The sequence below is a fragment of the Pollicipes pollicipes genome, unplaced genomic scaffold (genome assembly GCF_011947565.3).
Source record: "Pollicipes pollicipes isolate AB1234 unplaced genomic scaffold, Ppol_2.1 Scaffold_5724;HRSCAF=6776_pilon_pilon_pilon, whole genome shotgun sequence".
Lineage (NCBI taxonomy): Eukaryota > Metazoa > Arthropoda > Thecostraca > Pollicipedomorpha > Pollicipedidae > Pollicipes > Pollicipes pollicipes.
Window position 1 is genome coordinate 42,354,404 of NW_023596746.1, and position 12,652 is coordinate 42,367,055.

At 48.0% G+C, this 12,652-nt stretch overlaps 1 protein-coding gene across 2 annotated transcripts in view; it reads left to right on the top strand.

The window, feature by feature from the left end:
* LOC119103908 (protein O-mannosyl-transferase 2) overlaps positions 1-12,652 on the top strand; it is a 34,197-nt gene that overhangs the window by 12,628 nt on the left and 8,917 nt on the right. For both annotated transcript variants that reach the window (XM_037227599.1, XM_037227600.1), the window contains exons 6-14: positions 1,355-1,463; positions 1,866-1,974; positions 3,124-3,283; positions 4,808-4,920; positions 5,444-5,523; positions 7,577-7,724; positions 8,273-8,455; positions 8,877-9,038; positions 12,150-12,247. In XM_037227599.1, coding sequence (XP_037083494.1) covers positions 1,355-1,463; positions 1,866-1,974; positions 3,124-3,283; positions 4,808-4,920; positions 5,444-5,523; positions 7,577-7,724; positions 8,273-8,455; positions 8,877-9,038; positions 12,150-12,247 — 1,162 coding nt within the window. The remainder of the gene's footprint in view (positions 1-1,354; positions 1,464-1,865; positions 1,975-3,123; positions 3,284-4,807; positions 4,921-5,443; positions 5,524-7,576; positions 7,725-8,272; positions 8,456-8,876; positions 9,039-12,149; positions 12,248-12,652) is intronic.

Consider the following 12,652-nt stretch of genomic DNA (forward strand, 5'->3'; position numbering starts at 1 on the left):
ATCCCGAGCAGCGTGGCCAGGTGGGACGCTGTTGGGTCGACGCGGGGCCCTTTAATAACGGCCGACGAGCCGAGGCCCACGACTTCGAGCTACAGACGCTCTGAGTGAGAGCAGCCGCGCCGATTCAATGTAGACAGTTGGTGAGATTCCTTTACACATATGTAGGCAGTTGGTAAGATATCTCTGAATCAATGTAGATGGCTGGTTAGATTCCTCTTCACCAATGTAGACAGTTGAGAAATCTCTGCATTAATGTAGGCAGTTGGTGAGGTATCTTTGCATCGAAAACCAGAACCCCACAAAGCGAGGTCCTCCCTTATATCACCCTGTCTTCACGACAAGACAGGCGTAGACTGTTGGCGTCTTCGTGTGAAACTTTACGCAAGCCAATTAATATTCTGCTGATGTCATGTATAAAGCTACTTGTATGGGTTTAAAGCGGCGTAGGAAGTTTAGGGAATGCTCGGCTCTAAGGGCCCGTTGTGGCCGGCGAGAAAATGTTGTTTAGTGATAGTATCGCCTAAGTGACTGCCTTTCGTCAACGGAACACAGAAGTGCACACCCAACTGCAGCGGGTATTGCCACGCACATGCACATGTGCCACCCGACAAAATATTATATTGCCGTGGACTAAGAGGAACTGTTGCCAAATCACAGGTGACACCATGATGGGAGGACAGCTGTCTGCGGATTGTGAGATTGCCGTCCAGAGCACACGTCCTTGCACACCTCTTTATGGACGCCAGCGGCTGTGAGGGGCAAATTAGCGTTCAGGGAGCATGGCGCAACCCGGGTTCGAACCCAGACCTGCCACGTGGGAGCAGAGGGCGTTAAGCATACGGCATTATGACCCCGAACCGGCAAGTACCCGGTGGTCGAAAACGTGAAGGAAAGACGCACTGACGGGGAGCCGTTGTGCTTTCGACCTAACGACAGGGTCAGCTCTTACCTGGACGCGCCCTCGGCAGAGTTCTCAATCCGGGCTTCGTTCAGTTAGGATACAGTTATTTTGTCCTAACCAAAAACATCTTAGGGCTGTGATTGCGGTAACTGGAGGTGAATGAGGGCGGTGATGCATGTCTATGAACTAAAATATCTATTCATTTCAGTGTACGGTCGGTGAGCGGTGCTAATGGTGTTGGCAATGATTGAGGGAAAGTAAAGGGGCGTGGGAGCGTTCCAAGCATCGCCATACGCCACTGCGCTTCCTCCCAAGACGTGTGCTTGGCCAGGTGGAGCTAAGCGACCGCCAGATTCAGACGTATACGAGCGTTGGTGTCGTTACCCCGCCAGGAGGCCGGTGTGTGCTCTGTTTTGCCATCGCACTGGCATTAACATGAAGCGTCTCTCTCAGGGTATCTCTCTGTTTGGAGTGTTGCAAGTGATGACGTCATTCCTCATCGTGTGGGAAATCAGCCAGTCGCTGTCGGCGGCTTACGTCACGGCACTGCTCATCGTTTGCGGTTAGTTCTCGTGACGTCACTACGTTTGGATACATCACAAGGGTGATGCTCCTTAATGGATGATGCTCCTCCAAGGATGATGCTCCTTGTGACTTGTTAGTGCCTAAAAGAACAAAACATATTCCACCACATGAAGCGATTTGCATCTAAAAATTTGCACCATACTTGTCAAGTGCGTAGGCCATTAGACTTTGTGTCAGGAGATGCATGGTACAACCCCCCCCCCCCCCTCCTCCTCAGCTGTTTTGCATGGGCTATGTCTTCCATTGCATTAACGCCGGCTGCGCTGATGCCCACTTGCGCTGCGCCTGCGTCAATATTTTTTCATAATGTGCAAGTTATTGTTCCATTTACTATTGCAAAATCAGCGACTGAACTAATCATTTTTTGGGAGTGCTGCAGATTCTGCTGCACATGCGTACAATCGGCTTGTTCTGCTGGACCCGATCCTGCTGTGGTTCATCTTGCAGTCTACGTATAGTAGCATCAAGTTCTCCTCCTGCGCGGATAGGTACGTATTATTTTTCTTTGGATTTATCACTGGGCAAGCAAACGTAAATGCTATGTAACGGAGTAGTCCTTATGTACAGCTTGAATCATGGGCTTTAAACTGCTGGAATCTGTACTCACATTTTTTCAATCATGCGTAAAACGCCGTCGAACACTTCATCAAATGGCGGGATAGCGGGAGCCTGGAGTATTTATACTTCAACACGGACCTCCGCCCAGCGCTGAATCCATTGCAATATCAAACCATTTCAGTGAGGAAGGCAGCATTTACGTGCGTGTGCGTGTGTGTGTGTGTGTTGTGTGTGTGTGTGTGTGTGTGTGTGTGTGTGTGTGTGTGTGTGTGTGTGTGTGTCTTTGTGTGTGTGTGTGTGTGTGTGTGTGTGTGTGTGTGTGTGTGTGTGTGTGTGTGTGTGTGTGTGTGTGTGTGTGTGTGTGTGTGTGTGTGTGTGTGTGTGTGTGTGTGTGTGTGTGTGTGTGTGTGTGTGTGTCTGTGTGTGTGTGTGCGAGTATGCATAGATTTGTCACATCAAGTCTAGGAACCGTCACGCACTGCGTTGTTGTTAAGAGTCACTTGTGGTCCGCCACATCCTGTGACTTCACATGGTTTCCAACTGTCCTATGCTTTGTCGCACTGCGTCTCAGGACACTCCGGAGCTGTGGCGTTGCACGAGCTTTCAGGACGGTGCCCCATGCTGGGTCGTTTCAGAATCTCGAAACTCTATCCCGTGGTGAGTTGTTTCAGACATCCCAGAACACCATCCCGTGCTGTGTCGTTGCAGAAGCTCCTGGAACTCTACCCCGTGCTGTGTCATTGTAGGGGCTCCCGGGACGCTACTTCGTGGCGATGTCGTTATGGGAGCTCCTGGAACCGTGTACCGTGTTGTGTCGTTACAGGTGGTCCTGGAGCTCTGTTCCGAACTTTGTCGTTGCAGGGGGTCTCAGGACTCCGTCACGTGCTGCGTCGTTACGTGATGTCTTGTTGTGTGATGTGTCGTTGCAGAAGCTCCCGCGACTCCGTCACGTGCTGTGTCGTTGCTGGAGCCCCATGACTCTGTCATATGCCGTGTCGTTGCAGGAGCCCCAGGACTCCGTCACGTGCCGTGTCGTTGCAGAAGCCCCAGGACTCCATCCAAATGCCGTGTCGTTACAGACCGTTCGCCGTACACTGGTGGCTGTGGTTGCTCGTGACCGGCGTCTTCCTAGGCCTGTCGCTAGCCGTGAAGCACGTCGGCATGTTCGTGATCCTGCTGGTGGGCCTGCGGGCCGTGCACGACCTTTGGCAGTTGTACTGCGATACCTCGGTCAGCCTGGTAAGCCATGGCAGTCCATGTTTAGAAGTAGCATTGGTATTCAGCTTTCCGATGCACTTTTTCCAAACATTATACTCCGCAAACTGATTTCGCTAGAGCAAATTGAAAAAATAGGGTTCGTAATATCATCGCGTATTTTCATCTTTCTCTGTACAGCTCTGGAACTTTTTGAATCGTACATATCATATGGTTGCAGAGCTAAGCATCCTACTTTGTAAAGCTCTGCAACTTTTTGACCGAGTAATTATCTCATAAGTTTGTTTTCGTCAAATTTGAAGGAATGTCATGATGTCCTCTGGCCGTTTTATCGTTGAATGACAGAGTTATGACGGACACCAGACTAAGATCCCAATGAGTTAAAATAGTTCCGTAGCCCAAAATGCAAACATGCAAATACAAGTACAAAGCATGCCGTCACAGAAACAAAGCATACAAAAACACCACGGCAAAGGCTCAAGATCGCGCGTACATAAAGCTTCTGACATCAACATACACGCATACAACCAACAACGCCATTTGGCGGCCCGTAGAAATCCAACAAGTAAATCGCACCGTTCGCTTGTCCACTAAAGCAGCAGCTCTGCTATAACCAGTCTGGTAGCGTATCTGACTCATTAAAACGGTCCACTACATTACCAAGCGATGGTGTACTGAGTGACATGTTCACTGCATAGTAAATTATTGCTGTTTAAAACAATATGTTGCACTTCAAAGCATACCAATGACTAATGTGCTTCCCTCAATATCTTCAAATGTGGAAAATTCCCTTTCATAACCTTATCGATTTAGTCACCAACCACATGTAATACGGCATGCTGGCCGATAGAATGGCTTAACCTCTCCCAGCATAATGAGCACTGGTACCCACGGTCATTTCTGCTCGATGAAAACGACTTGAAAGCCCGGAAGTCATGGCAACGGTACGCACACCGAGTACATTTGGGTCTCGCACTCACTTTTCCTTTAAAATTTTAATGAAAAGCGAGTGCGGATTTGTCAAGGCGATTTAACTTGACCTGAATATTTACGTGTTCAGGGACGTTGTGCGCATTGTGCGTTGCAAAGTCCGGTGCTATCCATTACATTCAAGGATCGGCGAAGTTGGCTCACTGGTGCACATGTGGCGGCGATGAACAGCTGCTTCGCCTGGTGATGCCCAAATCAGTGTCAACTTGTAGGACGGTAGGGTTTGTCTCTTGCCTTGTTCCTGAAATCTCGACAAAACGTTCATAACTCGTTTAGCATGCACACTTAGTCATCCTCTTGGCTTCGAAAAGTTCGTGGGTGTTCTTCTTTGTCTATGTCTGAAAACCATCTATGGTTCCTTTAACTATCTTCACCAGATGTGTGATTTGAAACAATGACGTGCGTTGCGTATGGTGTAAAACGAAGTTAAATCTCGGAATGGATAAATTGCATTTGCTTCGCACGGTTTGCAAAGCGTTCCTTGCCACCTTTTCTTTTCAATTTGTCGTTCGGCACATAGTGCTGTAAGATGGCCGAACTTGACACCTCACATTTCAGATGAATGTCATCAAGCACTTCCTGGCCCGCTGCTTCTGTCTGATACTGGTGCCGATTCTCCTGTACATGTCTACGTTTGTACTTCACCTGCACCTTCTGGATAAGGGGGCAGAGTGAGTTCGCCATGTTTCGCACTGACCTTAAGATGTTCGCGATTCAAACTTGCATGAAATAGGTCACCTTGGTTCACGGCCAGTTTAAGTTCGTTCACGCCGGAAATCGTGCTAACCTACGCTGGACGCGAGAGGTTCGACAACCAATATGATAGCCATATTTGTCGTGGCCTTGAACGTTACACGACCAATGAGATGTCAGCTATTCGTTTGACGTTTCTATGGCGTCATGCATCCCGGTGTGACCTTGAAATAGCCTCACGAAATATTTGTACGTGTCCGTGGGTGTGGAGCACAGAGACGAGAGAGTTTTAAGCCTTGAAAAGAGCAGGGCTGTGAACTGCACTAGATGGTCTTTGAAATGCCGGCATAACACGAGTGCAAGTGAGTTTTTCCCATCAGATGCAATACCTGTCTCAATATCTTTTCATGCGAAACACCCCTTGAACGTAATTTGTTTCCACTGATTTCGTCTGGCCGCGGCGTTCTGTACAAGGTTACTAGTGGTGTTTCAATGTTTCAGCACGCCTGATATCGGCTTGTACTCCGCGCAATTCCGGCTTTCGTTTTCTGATCATGCCATCTCCAGGCACACACCCCCAGGTAAGATTTGATCAGCCAACCACGACAGTTTAGGAGCCAGCTCCTAAGTAAACGTTGCTGTGCCGCAGTGTGTCCGAGTCCGTATTTAGGAGAGAGAAAATCGCTGGGCCGCACGCAACGTGAGACCCCACAGCTGCCTTACGTGTTCCTTATTTTGAATTACAGTCGTGACCGTCATGTATTATGTTCGGTTCAGGATTTAGCATGGCCTATGCTGATGAGTACTGGCAGGGGATTTTCAAATGCTTGGTGACGGGTTACTCATGAGGCCTGAATGCATATTGATCTCCTTACAGCTTTCGTATGCAGTATTGTGTTCTCCATGTCAGTTACACTGTCGCTGGGATAGGGTGAAATACTTGAAATTAAGCATCAGTTTATATAATAACAACTATCATTGCCACTTTTAAGTGCATGCCTGCCATATGCAGAAACGCGAGAGACAAACAAGAAAACCCACAATGTAAAGAATAAAAACTTTAAAAAAACTGTTTAAATATGTCAAATAAACTCACGAGAAATCCTGGTCAATTTCTTACGATGTTAACTTTGCAGAACGTATGTTTAGTGGACCTGGCTTGAACTGCAGTGACAAGCCAAACAATCCTTCCCATTCCTTCCCTTAATATCTTAAGCCTTCCACCCCAACCATTTAAACCGATCTGACGTAGCGATGTTAGCCAACTAAGCTAACGTATTACAGAGCATCCCAACGCCACGAATTTTATTTGTCAGCAAAACTTAAGACACCAATTTACCTTAGCATTCATAGATGCCTTTAATGTAGTTTTCCACATTTATAGGTGGTTTTGAACTGGCATAGTCATCTTCGAAAATCATTCCATGCAGATTATAGCCCTGCCCTTCTTAGGGTCTAAGACCATCTAGTTTACGAGCTACATGTCCGCGAAGATGTGCAGACCATTTCAGGGTCATTTAGGCATGCATGACCCCATAGCAACGTCATTCAAACCCCACCCCCCCTACATCTCGTGGCGCTCCATATCAAGAACATCACAGTCGGGCCGTTCAGATCTGGCGTTGCATTACAGTCGGGCCGTTCAGATCTGGCGTTGCAATTACGGTCGGGCCGTTCAGACCTGGCGCTCGTGATCACGGTTTCCAAATAAATGGACGTGAGTTTGGTCTCAGTGATTGTTGAACAGGCTATTCAAATTGTAATCACGAATCATCTTTTTTTTTTGCTGCATGATATAAGAGGTTTGTCATGGTTAGTATTCATTTCGAAAATAAGGTTTGTGATCGAATCTTATCGAAGTATAGCGCCATAACCGAGCATATGAATGCACATAAACATCTTAAGCTCTCTGATGAGCTTGCGAGAGCACCTTGCGAAAGGGCCAAAACACGAGCAAGTAACGACATTTGGCTCGGCAAGTACTTCCAGTACCGCTCCGGCTACCTCTTCGGAGACCTGAAGCGCTATTGAGACTGCGTACTAGAGTGGTAATTCCGCCCGGCGAGTTTGGCAGCACCCCGATGTCATGCAAACGTTCCGTGGTGCAATGAAACAATGACATGTTTAGCAACACATTTACGTAATAGAGAAATTGTGCTATCAGTGTCACTCTTTTCAAATTAGAAGTATACTAATAGTGATAAGTGAGCTATGTTTGCTTTAATATCTTCAAATGTTATAGCATTTACTTTGTGCATTCCCTTCAAGCGCAATAAAAGGGCACTATCCTGCTATAACTGTGTTGATAAATGCTTTCAACTTTTCACAACAATTTGACTTATATATACTTACATATATGATATATATGTAAACGTAAGCAACAGAAACAGCTTTGTTGTGCCTTTATCAATAAGTGTTGCATATTTTTCACAATAGACTACGAAAATAATATTAACATATGCATGACAACACCATGACGCAAGTTTCAGGGGGCTTGCCTCGCCGACCCTCGTGCGTGTGATGCTCGGGATGCGCCCATTGGCCAAGAAATTGCGCTGCATAGTCCAAATATGTCAGCGCGAACCGCCTAGCAAAATGTAACCACCTTCAATGCCACTCACTCGCACGCTTCAGTGGTGACCGACGGATCGCGCGTGACGCTCTTGAGTGGAGCGCGCGCAAGAGGCTACCTGGCGACCTCGTATGACACCTACCCCGATGAGTTCGGCGCCGAGACTCAAGTCGTTGCACTAGACGCGTTTCTCGACGACCTCAACGGCTGGTGAGCGTTGTGGCTGAAGGTCTGCGTGCTGAGTGGTGTCGAGGAAGAGGACCTGTGCTCACACATATAGCATGAAGTGGGGTGTAATATTCATTTCGAATCAGATATGTTTTGGACTACATTTTCTCTGCATGTGTAGGAGGAGCACAGCCCCACAAAGCCAGTTGGGGGAGGGCTCAGGCGTGGGAGTGAGCCTTCCCTTCGCAAAGTATATTTCTCCACGAATTTGCTACAGGCTTTTCATCCGCAGCAGAAAATCGATGCTTTTTTTTAATTTCTTGCTTCTAGCATGTACGCTCTTCAACTGTAATGATTTGGTTTCTATCCCTGTGTCCATTCCAATCATCTGTTACATCATTTAAAAGTGATATCAACTGTGGCTTGGTGGCAACAAGATAAGCATATTATCAGACTTATTATATGCCGCACAATGTGTATCATTGCGTCGAACCTTTAACTCGAAAATCTGGATGCATCGGCGGGGAAACGAACCGGACTCTTCCATTTAAAATGCCAGCCCCGCTTAGCCGAGTGACGTTCCTTCGCAGGATGTTCACGCGGACCGACGAGCGCCAGCTGGTAAATCCGGCATCTCCTGACTACGCTTCGCAGGCGGTGGCCCACGGCGACGTTGTGCGCCTGATAACGTGCTCACTCAGCGTCACCTACATGTCCACCGGCTGCCAGCTCCCCTCACACCGGACAAGTACATGGTCGCCGGCTTCGGACAGGTGGGCGCGCCGGTTGCCGACGCAGCGCCAGCCTGGATGGTAACTGCCTGTCAGCAGGCGAATACTGCGTGAGCGTAATGCACGTGTCGTGTGCGATCACGCATCAGCACTACCGTGCAAAGGCATAACTACCCCAATCTTTGGAAAAACTGACGCTTTCGTTTTGTGCCTTCCTATGGCAGAGCACGCCAACAGGCAAACATCACTTTAACACCATATTCAAACTGTGTGCGATTGCACGTGAGAAGTCTAAAGGCAAACGCTGTTTCTGAATAGCGTTTACGACCGCGCGTCGCCGTGCGACAAAATCAACCAGTCATGAAGAGAAACCCACACAATGCTCATGTAGCTCGCGGCTAAGCTCCCTATGTCAAGCGTTCACTCCTCCGGCTGTTATTCACCCGCCTCGCCTCGCTCGCAGCCAGGACGAGCTCCACGCCGGCGGTGTATGGCACGTGCTGCTAGACGATCCGGGCGCTTCCTTCGGCGTCACGCCACTACGCACGGTGGGCTCTTGGTTCCGGCTGGTGAACAACAGCACAGGCTGCGCACTGCGGCCTGGCTTCAGCAAATATCCCGGCTGGTGGGTCGTCTGGGGTCGGCCATTTGCGCAGGCAACGATATCATCCTTTTGCGTTATACTGTATTGCTTTCTTTTCAGATGGGCGGTCTTCGAATTTGTTTTTGTCTACCTAAACATGTCTTCATATTCTATATGTACTTTGTGTGTGTGAGTGAGTGTGTGTGTGTGTGTGTGTGTGTGTGTGTGTGTGTGTGTGTGTGTGTGTGTGTGTGTGTGTGTGTGTGTGTGTGTGTGTGTGTGTGTGTGTGTGTGTGTGTGTGTGTGTGTGTGTGTGTGTGTGTGTGTGTGTGTGTGTGTGTGTGTGTGTGTGTGTGTGTGTGTGTGTGTGTGTGTGTGTGTGTGTGTGTGTGTGTGTGTGTGTGTGTGTGTGTGTGTGTGTGTGTGTGTGTGTGTGTGTGTGTGTGTGTGTGTGTGTGTGTGTGTGTGTGTGTGTGTGTGTGTGTGGTGTGTGTGTGTGTGTGTGTGTGTGTGTGTGTGTGTGTGTGTGTGTGTGTGTGTGTGTGTGTGTGTGTGTGTGTGTGTGTGTGTGTGTGTGTGTGTGTGTGTGTGTGTTGTGTGTGGTGTGTGTGTGTGTGTGTGTGTGTGTGTGTGTGTGTGTGTGTGTGTGTGTGTGTGTGTGTGTGTGTGTGTGTGTGTGTGTGTGTGTGTGTGTGTGTGTGAACGTTGTGGTGTGAGTGTTGGTGTGTGTGTGACCAGAAAATCGAAGCTTTGTTTAACAAGATCCATGTTTGATGGATTTGCGAGAAAGACTGGCACGAGCGAGGTCTCCACTAGTATTAACTATCACGCAAGCAGTCAGAAATCTGCTACACACTTTTATTTGCGCCAAGTTTGATTTATTTCGCTTCAAGTTCACTTCCTTTTTGTTAGCTGGTTTCTGTCATTTGTTAACAGAGTTTGTCAAATGTTTTTGCAATCAGGTCTGTGCTACGCTGGGCACCACAATGGTTAGACCTTTTACGTGGTGAGTACCGCTGAACTACAGGTCTAATGATGGTGGATGCATTACGATCTAGTGGAGATACGATACTTGTGAGCGAGTGTTGAACACGCTGCCAACCGGAATTTCAGGCTCCGCCGCGTGACCATGCCTCCAAAGGCAAAGTGATCGAGTGCATTAATGGAAGACCTTTGCCTAAATGGTTTTGTCCGTATATGATGTCGACGTGGTTTGAGATATTTTAACAAAGATTAACTAATATTTGCAACAGTCTGCTTCCGTCGTCCACCTCAGCCAGTTAGACGAAACAAAGGACTATCCGATTAGGGTCACACGTGCTTTCGCCGGGGATCCACTCTACCCCTGTGCCGCGTCAGACAGAGGAGACATGCTATTGTCACGGGACCGCCACGTCAACAGGAGCCACGAAACAGTAGACGTTTTGGTACCTGAGAAATGCACCATTACCTGGGTTAACCAATCCAACTTAAACCAGTGACATTCCAGATTAGATTGCTCATGGTTAGAAGCAACAAAAGAAAGGTTGTGGTCTCCCACGACGGGCAAAGAAACAGTGACGGGACAAAATCTCTAGAGAATCAGGACCTGAATCAAATTATGTGGTCTGCTATCTTTCTGCATGAACTGCGTACTAAACTACAGGGGCTTCCATCAGCCTAGGAAGTCTTTAACTATTTTTGGGCTTCGTAGTGTTTCTGTGTTAAATCTAATGAGAAGTTAAGTAGTCATTTAACTGTCATTTCGAAGTTAACAGTGTTGCCGTATATAGGTCTCCGTGGTTGGGATTTAGTGTCATTACGAATGTCAGACATAAGACATGGTTGCATTGGATTGGCAGCCACTATTTCCTCCATCCCAACATGGGAAAGGTTGGTTATGAATTCACTTTGAAATTCGCTTATTGGCTTTTGTTTAGAACGACACGAAAAGTTATTAAAAGCATATTATCTGGCAAACAATGAAAAAGCCTAGAGTACTGGCAACCTTGTATTTTAATTTTTGTTAGACCAGCCTCACCGTGGCCCCTTTTCTTTTAGTACCACCAAATTGCAGGGTGTTTATGGCATTTTCCTTCCATAGGTTCGTGGCAGAGTAACAAGGGTGCTGAATGATCACAACGTTTAGGTCTTATAAATAAAACCATGTGACCGTGTGGGTCGTGGTGCTCATGTTAGCAAGAACCGTGTGAATAAGGAGGAGATGCTGCTGCTTTCTACTCATTTCATCAACAAATATCAGCAAAAATCCAGCCTCTAAGAGCTCATGCCCCTTGTGTCCGGATTTGTGTCTGCAACGTATTTGCCCTGAGGGTGAATTGCTAGGCATTTGGAGAAATGTTGGGGACACAATGTCCCATTTGCGTTTTCTGAGTGCATCCGTCTGTAAGTTTTGCATGCGTGCATATTTTATGTGCATAACGATTAAAATGGCATGCTTAGAATATGCGGTACGGAACGCATGGCAGCAGCATACCGTGGTATTCGACGCACTGTGTGCGTCGTTCAAACCCCCGTCGCGGAGAAAGATTGAAGTTACACATGGCCATGTCGGATCGTTGTCATGGCGGTGAAAGCTGTAAAGACCGTGCGCCCTCTTCGCTTCCCCATTTCTCATTATTTTTGTTCTTCAAATATCCACATCCCGTGCATGGCAGGCAGCAAGTTTAACCTACTCCAAATGAGACCAGTGGACGTTCCATTACCGCACGACAGTTTCCATGACCATAGATACAGTGCGGGCGTACTGGCCGCGTAGTTAGCCCCTTAGGCTCACCCTTGAGTTCCTAGACTCAGCCCCTGTTTCACCATGGCACCTGAGCTCACATACGGCCTCTGCAGCACCTGGCGATTCGTAAAAGCGTGTCACACGACACGCACTGCGTTCCGAAAAGGGTGCGCGACGACCCGCGCTGCGTTTCGAAAAGGGTGTGCGACTACCCGCGCTGCGTTCCGAAAAGAAAACAGACACAGCTGTGGAAGCGGCAGTATTTCAGAAAATGGCTTCTGGAAATGCTTCAGCTCTTGTTCTCCGTCCTCGCGCCCACGCATTCAAGAACGCTTGTTCCAAAAAATGTCTCCTGGGCCCGGACACAACTTTTCAACTGGTCTCCATGTGTGCTAGACTGACAAATCGCGGTACGCGTTTTCCAGGGGTTTCGATGGCTGGGAGGTCGTGTGCGACCCGAAGGGTGTCAATCTCGAGGATACAGAGCAGCTGTGGCAAATTGACGAGAACGTCAATGCCAGGGGTAAGCCTGCCAATCTCCAGCAGCCCTGACAATTGTGGGCGCTTTCTGGGGCGGCGGTGCCTGACACCAGATACTGTTCGTTCTCAAATGGACCTTCGGATCACCAGATGTTCACATGCCTTTTTGCTGTCTCACAAATGCCGTAAGAGCAATGATACCGGTCGTGTGCCCCATACATTGGCGACAATAATTAACGCACGTAGAGACACGAAGTGGAGGAGAAATTTATACCTAAAGGCGGTCCGAGTTAGGCTGGCTAGATCGAAGCGATGGCTGAAGTAAAAGTTAACGCCATGCACTGTTTGTACTGAGGTGACGCAAAATCCATCTCTGAGATAGTTATTCAAGTCTTCTGTTGGTTAGAAAGTCGTGAATTAGACACCAACGGTTTTCAAAACTGGATCC